General features: G+C 47.2%; 1 protein-coding gene across 1 annotated transcript in view; it reads right to left on the reverse strand.

The window, feature by feature from the left end:
• LOC133014749 (DENN domain-containing protein 4B-like) overlaps positions 1-11744 on the reverse strand; it is a 40563-nt gene that overhangs the window by 7533 nt on the left and 21286 nt on the right. The window contains exons 13-20 of the mRNA XM_061082010.1: positions 8439-8584; positions 8106-8239; positions 6260-6374; positions 4911-5117; positions 4660-4788; positions 2945-3089; positions 2592-2741; positions 744-978 (exon numbers count right to left, since the gene is read on the reverse strand). Coding sequence (XP_060937993.1) covers positions 744-978; positions 2592-2741; positions 2945-3089; positions 4660-4788; positions 4911-5117; positions 6260-6374; positions 8106-8239; positions 8439-8584 — 1261 coding nt within the window. The remainder of the gene's footprint in view (positions 1-743; positions 979-2591; positions 2742-2944; positions 3090-4659; positions 4789-4910; positions 5118-6259; positions 6375-8105; positions 8240-8438; positions 8585-11744) is intronic.

The raw sequence follows: 11744 nt of genomic DNA on the forward strand, positions 1-11744 counted from the left end.
AGCATGCTTCACTCTACAGCAGGGCTATTGAGGCCTGCTGTAGAGTGAAGGACTAGTCAGGTAAGTTTCCATGATATTACTGGGAAAATATATTAGCATGCTGATTGAGGATTGTTCATCTGTTCATCTAGACTATTTCCATTCATTTATCCATCAATTGTAGAATATGTTTACAGATGATTCCAATTGTTTGGCTAACTATTTATATCTCTGGCATTGCATTAGTGTTTTTTTACAAACTTTTTTCTCATCTTATTCTACAGAACAATGCCACGTGCACTCTCTCATGTGTGGAGACATTTCACCTCATCCAATGTAGAAGGAAAGGCTGTGTACATTTGCAAATACTGTGCAAAGACCTATGTTAAGAATGACACAACGATGCAGAAGCATATAGTCAAGTGCCCAAAGTTTCCTCAGGGCTCAAATCAGACTATGACACAACAAAATGTTTATATTTATGTCTGTATATGACAAGGTAAATACAGTTAGTATAAATTACCCACATCATTTCCAGTTTATTCCCGTATATTCCCGTTAATTCCCATGGAAAGTTTCCAACTTTGAATATTCCCGGAATTTTGCAACCCTAGTGACTATTGATGTATAATTAAAATGTAATCTTAACCACTGGTTAAGATTACTTACAGGGTCCCTACTCCCAGGGGGCGCTGGAGAGCTGAATGAGCCTGAGTCATTAAATAATGTGAACACACAGACATGAGGTGATCGTGGACACTGACCTCCCGTCTCGCTCCGCAGGACGACAGCCGCAGTCCGGCTCCGAGTCGGCCGGCTCGGCGCACTCTTTGTAGAAGTTGGAGAGGCAGACCTGACTGCGCGGCACCACCACCGCACCGCTAGGGGGCGCTGCAGGCTGGGCGGACGGGTCTCTGAGGCCCAGGGGAGGTTTTCGAGAGACGGGGTCACGGCAGCCGGCCGTCCCTGCGTCATGGAGGACGGACTTCTTACAGACCTCTGAGGGACAGAGAGGAGAGAGAGAGAGGAGTCAGAACTCCAGAGGGACAGAGGGACATCAAGAGGGAAAGAGGGACAGAGGGACTTCCAGAGGGACATCCAGAGGGACATTCAGAGGGACATCCAGAGGGACAGAGAGGAGAGAGAGAGAGCAGTCAGAACTCCAGAGGGACAGCGGGACATCCAGAGGGAAAGAGGGACAGAGGGACTTCCAGAGGGACATCCAGAGGGACTCCCAGAGGGACATTCAGAGGGACAGAGGGGAGAGAGAGAGAGCAGTCAGAACTCCAGAGGGACAGCGGGACATCCAGAGGGAAAGAGGGACTTCCAGAGGGACATCCAGAGGGACAGATGGACTCCCAGAGGGACATTCAGAGGGACAGAGGGGAGAGAGAGAGAGCAGTCAGAACTCCAGAGGGACAGCGGGACATCCAGAGGGAAAGAGGGACAGAGGGACTTCCAGAGGGACTCCCAGAGGGACATTCAGAGGGACAGAGGGACATCCAGAGGGACAGAGAGGAGAGAGAGGAGTCAGAACTACAGAGGGACATCCAGAGGGACAGAGGGACTTCCAGAGGGACATCCAGAGGGACAGGGAGGAGAGAGAGGAGAGTGAGAGGAGTCAGAACTACAGAGGGACATCCAGAGGGACAGAGGGACATCCAGAGGGACATCCAGAGGGACAGAGGGACATTTCAGTGAAAGAATGAAACATGTGAGAGCTGATTGGTCGTTTGTTACGTTAAACCAGAGCAAATCAGAAGAGGACAAACATGTCTTCAGACCTAATTCCTTCAAAATAAAACACCAAGACTGTCACGAATGTAACGTCTGATTGTGAAACTGTGTTGAGGTCCCACCCCTATACATGCTCGACCAATCAGGAGTCAGTCCCAGCCTGTCTTTGTATCAAATAACTCAACAAACCAAACTGATCAGAAACACTTGAACAAACATCAGAGATGAGAACGACAGAAACATCTTTGACAAACGTTTATTAAACGTTTAGTTTGATTTCTTGGTTTGGTTCTTGTCCTATCAGGAGGAGGAGGAGCTATCTGACCTATGACACCATAGATAACATATATAAACATTAGATGTCTCGGCCAACAGAGTCCAACGTCACCACATGGCGGCCATCTTGCTGAGGGCAGCTCGCTCACCCATAACATTGTATGTAGTGGTGTGTACTTTTTAAATAACCATAACTTGCTCAATTTTCAACCGAATTTTAAACTGTTTGGTTTGTTAAAAACGACAGAGATGTAGTTATGACACTGCACACTTGAATAATTATGTTATTTTTCTAAACAATTTAATAATTTATGCAGTGTCATAACTACATCTCTGTCGTTTATAACAAACCAAACAGTTTAAAAATCGGTTGAAAATTGAGCAAGTTATGGTTATTTAAAAAGTACGCACCACTACAACACAATGTTATGGGTGAGCGAGCCGCCCTCAGCAAGATGGCCGCCATGTGGTGACGTCCGACTCCATTGGTCGATCGTTTCCTGGTTGAACGTCTTCTCGGTGTTTTCTTTCTGAAACGTTTCTGTAAAACTCTTCAGTACAAGTATCGTGTTGCCATGACGACCGGCTGTGCTTCTTACTGTCGGTCTTCATGCTGTTCAGACTGTTGCTCTTCACCATCGGACCCGTGAGAGACTCGTGACTGGAGCTCTCCGACAGGCCGCTCCAACTGGACTGACGAATCAGATTGGAGTGGGGGCGGGGCCTCTGGTCTGCGTCCACCGTCATTTCTTATAATCCAAAAAACAAAAAGAAAAGGAAACTTTAAAAAAGTAAATCACATTCAGCAAAAAACACGTATCAGCTCTTTGACTCAAACAGTTACCATGACAACAGAATATCTCAAAGTCATGTGGGGCATCAAATAATCATTCATAATCAAAAAAATCATTCATCACTGATTTACAAATCGTTATATGAAATGACCTCTGACCTCCCCGTGACCCCACCGAGCCGCTCTTCTGCCGCCGTTTGATTGGCTGTCGGAACTGAGCCACGGCCAGGAGGACGTTCCTCAGCTTGGCCCAGCGGAGACGTCCACCCTGGCTGGTGGACGGCCACTTGCTCTCCAGCACTGCCTGAGGACAGAGAGGACAGAGGACAGAGGTCAGAGGACAGAGGACAGAGGACAGAGGACAGAGGAAAGAGGACAGAGGAAAGAGGAGAGAGGACAGAGGACAGAGGACAGAGGACAGAGGAGAGAGGAGAGAGGACAGAGGACAGAGGAGAGAGGAGGACAGAGGACAGAGGAGAGAGGAGAGAGGACAGAGGACAGAGGACAGAGGACAGAGGAAAGAGGAGAGAGGACAGAGGACAGAGGACAGAGGACAGAGGAGAGAGGACAGGACAGAGAGGACAGAGGACAGAGGACAGAGGGCAGAGGACAGAGGAAAGAGGAGAGAGGAGAGAGGACAGAGGACAGAGGACAGAGGACAGAGGAGAGAGGAGAGAGGAGAGAGGACAGAGGAGAGAGGAGAGAGGACAGAGGACAGAGGAGAGAGGAGGACAGAGGACAGAGGACAGAGGACAGAGGACAGAGGAGAGAGGACAGAGGACAGAGGACAGAGGAGAGAGAACAGAGGACAGAGGACAGAGGAGAGAGGACAGAGGACAGAGGACAGAGGACAGAGGACAGAGGAGAGGAGAGGACAGAGGACAGAGGACAGAGGACAGAGGACAGAGAGGACAGAGGACAGAGGACAGAGGACAGAGGACAGTGGACAGTGGACAGAGGAGAGAGGAGAGAGGACAGAGGGAAGTGGACAGAGGAGAGAGGAGAGAGGACAGAGGACAGAGGACAGAGGACAGAGGACAGAGGACAGGACAGAGGAGAGAGAACAGAGGACAGAGGAGAGAGGAGAGAGGACAGAGGACAGAGGACAGAGGAGAGAGGACAGAGGACAGAGGACAGAGGAGAGAGGACAGAGGACAGAGGACAGAGGACAGGACAGAGGACAGAGGACAGAGGACAGAGGACAGAGGACAGAGGGCAGAGGGCAGAGGACAGAGGACAGAGGACATGAGAGGAGAGAGGACAGAGGACAGAGGACAGAGGACAGAGGAGAGAGGACAGAGGAGAGAGGGCAGAGGACAGAGGACAGAGGACAGAGGACAGAGGACAGAGGACAGAGGAGAGAGGAGAGAGGAGAGAGGACAGAGGAGAGAGGACAGAGGAGAGAGGACAGAGGACAGAGGAGAGAGGACAGAGGACAGAGGACACAGGAGAGAGGACAGAGGACAGAGGACATGAGACAGAGGACAGAGGACAGAGGAGAGAGAACAGAGGACAGAGGACAGAGGACAGAGGACAGAGGACAGAGGAGAGAGGAGAGAGGACAGAGGACAGAGGACATGAGACAGAGGACAGAGGACAGAGGAGAGAGAACAGAGGACAGAGGACAGAGGACAGAGGACAGAGGATTAACCCACCGGTCTCATTTCTCTCTGTCGCTGCTCGTGCTCATTTTCAATAAAACTGAAAGCAGCTTAAAATTCATTCGTAAGTTTTAGTCGTTGGCGTCTGGATCTGATCACACGTAAACTCTCAGCTTTGTGTGTCTGTGTTTGTGTGTGTTTGTGTGTGTTTGTCTGTGTGTGTGTTTGTCTGTGTGTGTGTGTGTGTCTGTGTGTGTGTGTGTGTGTCGGGACCTTGTTGTAGTATCCGTAGGTGATGGTGTTGGGTGTGATTCCGGCCTTCTTCATCTCCAGCAGGACTCGGACAGCGAGCACCGGCTGCCCGTACTGACCACACAACTGCATCAGGATGCGGTAACACACCTGCAACACACACACGTTGTCAGCGTGTTAGTGTCACAGCTTCTGGTTTTGTTCCAGTGCTGCGTTCAGGGACAGTTCCCTTGATGACATCACTACAGCGGTGACCTCTGACCCTGACTCACCTCGTCCGGCACCACCACCTTGCGGTTCTCCATGTGCTTGAGGACGTCGTAGGCCGTGTGCAGGGCGCGGACCTTGGCGCTCTCCGCCCGGACGAAGGTGGGCAGGTAGAGGAACCACAGGCCGTAGCAGTGACCCAGGAGACACTTGGACCACATGTCGGGCACCGCAGAGTATTTCTGAGCTCGCTTCTGAGCCAGTTTGATCTCCTGGTGGGAAGAAAACACCACAAGACAGAATCAGAACCAAGTGGAGGGATCTCTGAGACCTGGAGGAGGAGGAACCATGAAGAACCATGAAGAACTATGAAGAACCATGAAGAACCATGAAGAACCATGAGGAACCATGAAGAACCATGTGGACAGGGATGGATTGAGTTGGAATAAACACTTTTGATGTCGATGTCTGACTATGTCTGTGGATCCGGTCTTGATGCTGGATCGTGGTCTTGCTGCTGACCAGAGACTATGATGCAGCAGGACTGCTTGACATATAGTATTGAAGTTCTCCTTCAACATGTTTCCCCTCATCATTGCTGCTAAAACCTTTCTCCTGATGATGTTCTCCTCTACACATCTGTGTCACTTGTGTCCGTCCTGGGAGACGGATCCTCACATGTGTCTCTCTGAGGTTTCTACGTGTCTTCACCTGTTAAAAGTGTTTTTAGTAGTTTGTCCTGACTCTTGTTGAGGGTGAAGGACAGAGGATGTCTCACCATGTTAAAGCCCTATGAGACAAACTGTGATTTGTGAATATGGGCTATACAAATAAAATTTGATTGATTGATGATTGATGTACGGATGTAAACTGACTTATTCTGAACCTTCCTCAGATTGTGATGTTTACATGAATAAACATCACATCCACTATGACACACATTCCATTTTATAACCTGAAGCAGTTAATGAAATGTCCACATGTCTTTTTCTGATTATTAATTATTCTGAATACGAATTTATTAAGGTTAAGATAATCAGAGTATGATGTTTACATGTCAAGTGTTTTATTCATAATATTGTTTCCATGGAAACGTGTCTACTGTTAAAAATGTTCTACATATAAATGTGGTAATAAAAATCAAATACCATCTCGTGCTTGTATCTGTGAGATCTGAAAATAAATTATACAGTTAACGTTTTCCTCCCGAATCCACCCACTGTCATAACGTCTGTGTCTGTTAAATTCTGGATGATGGGTGAAATATTGATAATGATTCATTAAAATAAGATGAAGCACAGTTTCCTCCTCTTCACTGAAACTGGGTCACAGGGTAAAGCCGTTCGGAGCTGTTTCTGCTCTCTGTCTTTTCCAGCGTCCCATCGGACGCCAGCTTTGTGTTTTGCTCTTGTACCTGTTTGGTGCGCCGGGGGGCGGGGCTACTGGGGGCGCTGCCGCGGGCCGGGACACGGAGCTGGTCCTGCGGCTGGTCGAACAGCTCCGGCCTCAGCGTGGGGAAGGTCTCGTAGCTGGAGGAAGAGGAAGAGGAAGAGGACAGTGAAGCAGACGTCTGTTTTCATGACACATTTCATGCAGAGGGTCAGTGATCATCACCGGAGTCCTGCACCTGCTGGTTTGTTCTTCTCTGTATTTAAGAGAATTCTCTTCAGTCGGAGAACAGGACTTATTGATTTCACCTTCAGATTTTAAAATGCTCTCCCTCAAATAAACTCTGCTTGTGATTTCCTGAAGTTCTTCTCCTCACGTTGCTTCTGTGAAACGACTAGGGTTGCAAAGGGGCGGAAAGTTTCCGGTAAATTTCCCGAACTTTCCGGACACTTTCCATGGGAAGTTTAGCTCGGGAATTTGGGGAATTTTGAAAAAAAAAAAAACATACGCAAATTAAACGCTGAGCAATAAAAACATCATTCAAAACTCTATTTTAAAGATGTATGGAACGTTGAGTTTCAACCCTCCACTGGTCATTCTTCCATCACATGCACAGATAACTCCCAGCATGCTTCACTCTACAGCAGGGCTATTGAGGCCTGCTGTAGAGTGAAGGACTAGTCAGGTAAGTTTCCATGATATTACTGGGGAAATATATTATCATGCTGATTGAGGATTGTTCATCTGTTCATCTAGACTATTAACATTCATTTATCCATCATGTAAAACATGTTTACAGACGATTCCAGTTGTTTGGCTAACTATTTATATCTCTGGCATTGCATTAGTGTTTTTTAACAAACTTTGTTCTCATCTTATTCTACAGAACAATGCCACGTGCACTCTCTCATGTGTGGAGACATTTCACCTCATCCAATGTAGAAGGAAAGGCTGTGTACATTTGCAAATACTGAGCAAAGACCTATGTTAAGAATGACACAACGATGCAGAAGCATATAGTCAAGTGCCCAAAGTTTCCTCAGGGCTCAAATCAGCCTATAGCAAAACAAAATGTTTATATTTATGTCTGTATATGACAAGGTAAATACAGTTAGTATAAATTACCCACAACATTTCCAGTTTATTCCCGTTAATTCCCATATATTGCCGTTAATTCCTGTATATTCCCATTAATTCCCGTTAATTCCCATTGAAAGTTTCCAACTTTGAATATTCCCAGAATTTTGCAACCCTCAGCTCTCAGATTTCTCCTCTGCGGCTGAGGCTCCAGCGGTCGTCCTCACCACAGAGCCTCGAACCCGAAGGTCGGCGGTTTGATCCCCATCTCTCCCCATGTCCTGAACCCTGCACTGGCCTCATAGAGAAGGTGCTACCCACAGATATGAATGTGTGTGTGTGAACTGGACCTTAAAGCTTGAGTGTTGAAACAAGACCAGAAAAATAAATAAAGACCATTTAAAATGTCAGCGTCGGTTTCCTTTAGTTTACTAGCAGCAGTGTTCCCATGATGTAACTTAAAGGAAATAATCTGAATTTAAAATCAAAAGTCGTTCTCTCAGACTGAACTCCAGTGGATGCAGGTGAGAACTCAGACAGTGACAGTGCATGTAGCGTGTGTTTGATATAAGTTAAGTCTGGATTCAGAGATGATTGCAGGTGCTGGTTTGTTACTATATCTTATTGTTATTTTTATTTATCGTTCCATTCTCGTCTAGGGCTCAGATGTATTTAGATGTATTTTATAGACATGATGATGTTTTTTGAGTGGATTTATTTGTGAATTTGTAAATTTCACAGTAAACGATTGAATCCTGAACCTTGAGGAGCACAGGTAATCTGTGGAACTGCACCTGTAGAGGGCAGCACACTCTGACCCGTCCGGTTCCTGTGGCTCTTCAGGAGGCATGATGAAGACCGTGTGTTCTCCACTGTAGGTCTCGTCCAGATCGATCAGCCTCACCTCCTCCGGCTTCTCCACGTCCACCTGCAGACACACGTCAGCTCTAAACATCTCACTGCTCCTCACCACGACTCAAACAAACCCTGGTGGTTTCTCTAAACTTGTTTTCAGGTCTGAGCCGAGATTCACGTGTTTGTTTGGTCGTTAAAAGCAGGATCAAAGTGATGCTCATGGAAACATTGAGCTCCACAGATCCTGGGTCTGCAGGAGATAAGCTTCTGACCTTCTGGACGCACTCGTCGAAGAACTCCAGGCAGGCGTGACGGTCACTGACGAAGGAGCACTCCTCGATGAACTGAGTGAACATCTGCGTCCGCGTCAGCTGGAGGTAGATCTTCTGCTGGGTCCGGTCCCGAGACTTCAGGAAGCCTGGAGGAGGAGGAGCAGGAGGAGGAGCAGGAGGAGGAGGAGCAGGAGGAGGAGGAAGAGGATGAGGAGGAGGAGGAGGAGGAGGAGGAGGAGGAGGGAGGAGGAGGAGGAGGAGCAGGAGGAGCAGGAGGAGGAGGAGGAGGAGGAGGAGGAGGAGGAGCAGGAGGAGGAGCAGGAGGAAGAAGAGCAGGAGGAGGAGGACGAAGAGGAGGAGGAGCAGGAGGAGGAGGAGGAGGAGGAGGAGAAGGAGGAGGAAGAGGAGGAACAGGAAGAGGAGGGAAGAGCAGGAGGAGGAGGAGGAGGAGGAGGAGGAGGAGGAGGAGCAGGAGGAGCAGGAGGAAGAGGAGCAGGAGGAGGAGGAGGAGGAGATGAGGAGGAGGAGGAGGAGGAGGAGGAGGAGGAGGAGGAGGAGGAGGAGGAGGAGGAGGAGGAGAGGAGAAGGAGGAAGGAGGAGGAGGAGGAGCAGGAGGAAGAGGAGGAGGGAGAGGACAATGAGGAGGAGGACAAGGAGGAGGATGAGGAGGAGGAGGAGGAGGAGGAGGAGGAGGAGGAGGAGGAGGAGGAGGAGGAGGAGGGAGGAGGAGGAGGAGGAGGAGGAGGAGGAGAGGCAGAGAGGAGGAAGAGAGGAGGAGGAGGAGGAGGAGGAGGAAAGGATGGGAGGAGGAGGAGGAGGAAGAAGAGGAGTGTTAAAGTCACAGGAGCTAAACCAGGTGTTTGAGACAGAGGCTGACGAGAGGAGCTGCAGCGATGCAGACTCCCCAAGGTCCTAGTGCCCGGTCTTTTATTGAAAGGCTATTGGATTGTAATTTGAAGGGGGAGAATACATACAAACCAGAAACACACTCACATATGTAGCATGTTAGAGTTATAAATAACTTGTCCATGTGTAAAACAATAGTTTAATTAAAAAAAATTAAAAAAATTAAATTTAAAAAAAAACTAATAATTATTTGGGGGGGGGGGGGGCTGGAGAACATTTTAGGGGGCTTCAGCCTAAAGACGCCCCTGCATCAGATCATAAAACATTTTACAGTCTTAACATGAATTCATCTGATCAACCCGAGGATGAACAGAATTCGTCTCCTTTGGTTTCAAGCTGAACCACAAACCAGACTCGGACCTGAACTGAAACCAGGTCTCCCCCTCCACACGCCGCTGCTCACCCTGCAGGTTGAAGAGGGAACTGCAGTCGGTGGTGGTGTCGGACGGAGCCTGAGTGATCGGCAGCAGGAAGGAGCGGTATCCTCTCAGCAGGCAGCTCATGAACCGCAGGAACACTTCCTGGATCTCCAGCTCCAGCTGCTTCTGACGCCGGTAGATCTGATCGTAGTCGGTCAGCAGGAACTCCAGCGTCGCCTCCTCCTGGCCGGGGGTGCAAACTGCAGAGCACCAGATTCAGAGATTTACGTGTTTGAGTGGAAGATGGAGGTGGAAAGTAATGAAGTACACTGACTAAAGTACAGTAGAAGTATCTGGACTCAACCATAGTAGCTTCAGTTATTTTTACTTCATTAATTTGGCAGCTGTGGTGATTGATTTGTGAAATAAAACTTATGATCGTGTTCTTAGCTGAAATCTTGAGTCAGTTTATTGTATCAAACTGCTTCATTCTCACTTCACGATTCAGGCATTTTAACTTTGACTCAGTTCAGAAAACAGAATACTTGTTAAGAAAATAAATACATTTGATCAATCAGTGATTGTGTTGTCTTATTTTGAAAGGCCCTGTGGTTGGGTCATGTGACTCACTCTTCTCCAGGGTCTTGTGGAGGCCGGTGAGCGCGTTGAACAGAGTCTTCCCGTGTTTCCGTGGTAACGATCGCCACGACAGCGGCTTCTTCTCGTCTGACCTGAGACCGGAGACAGACAGATCAGGTTTCATAGATTCAAAACAGGTTATGAAGCTGAATGATGAATACTTCAACAAATTGAAACATGAACGTCGGATGATCTGGAGCAGGAAGCGTGAAGCGATGACTCACTGGAAGATGGTGTTGGTGTCCAGGTCGACACACACCACGTCGGTGGGGGGGTCGTAGAGGTCGAAGTAGCTGGAGTGCACGCCCACGATGAAGGGCATCGGCGCCAGCAGCACGTCGGCCATCTGCAGCGGACACAGAGGGATGTAGGGACAGAGCCAGCGCAGGGGAAGCTCATCTGGAGAGAGAGGTCAGAGGTCAGGGCAGAGGTCAGGACACAGGTCAACACAGAGCCCCCCCCCCCCAGGTGAAACACTGACCGAGACCAGCGCCTCGCAGACGGAGGTGAGCACGTCGGGCCGCAGCGAGTGAACCAGCAGTTTGTGTTCGGTGAGGACGGCGAGCAGCAGCGTGCAGGCGTGGTCCGGCCCCAGGTTCTGGAGCAGCTTCAGGTAGCTGGCTCCACTGCAGGGGGGGGGCAGGGGGGAGAGACTCAGAACTGATACCTGAGCACATTCAAGAGGCTGAACAGGTAATGTAGAGTAATGTAATGTAAAGTAATCTAATGTAAAGTAATCTAATGTAGAGTAATCTAATGTAAAGTAATCTAATGTAGAGTAATCTAATGTAGAGTAATCTAATGTACAGTAATCTAATGTAAAGTAATCTAATGTAAAAGTAATCTAATGTAAAGTAATCTAATGTAAAGTAATCTAATGTAAAGTAATCTGATGTAAAGTAATCTAATGTAGAGTAATCTAATGTAGAGTAATCTAATGTAGAGTAATCTAATGTAAAGTAATCTAATGTAAAGTAATCTAATGTAAAAGTAATCTAATGTAAAGTAATCTAATGTAGAGTAATCTAATGTAAAAGTAATCTAATGTAAAGTAATCTAATGTACAGTAATGTAATGTAATCTAATGTAAAGTAATCTAATGTAAAGTAATCTAATGTAAAGTAATCTAATGTAGAGTAATCTAATGTAAAAGTAATCTAATGTAAAGTAATCTAATGTACAGTAATGTAATGTAATCTAATGTACAGTAATTTAATGTAGAGTAATCTAATGTAAAGTAATCTAATGTAGAGTAATCTAATGTAGAGTAATGTAATGTAATCTAATGTAAAGTAATCTCATGTAAAGTAATCTAATGTAGAGTAATCTAATGTAAAGTAATCTAATGTACAGTAATGTAATGTAATGTAAAGTAATCTAATGTAAAGTAATCTAATGTAGA

The sequence above is a fragment of the Limanda limanda genome, chromosome 11 (assembly GCF_963576545.1).
Source record: "Limanda limanda chromosome 11, fLimLim1.1, whole genome shotgun sequence".
In the NCBI taxonomy this organism is placed as follows: domain Eukaryota; kingdom Metazoa; phylum Chordata; class Actinopteri; order Pleuronectiformes; family Pleuronectidae; genus Limanda; species Limanda limanda.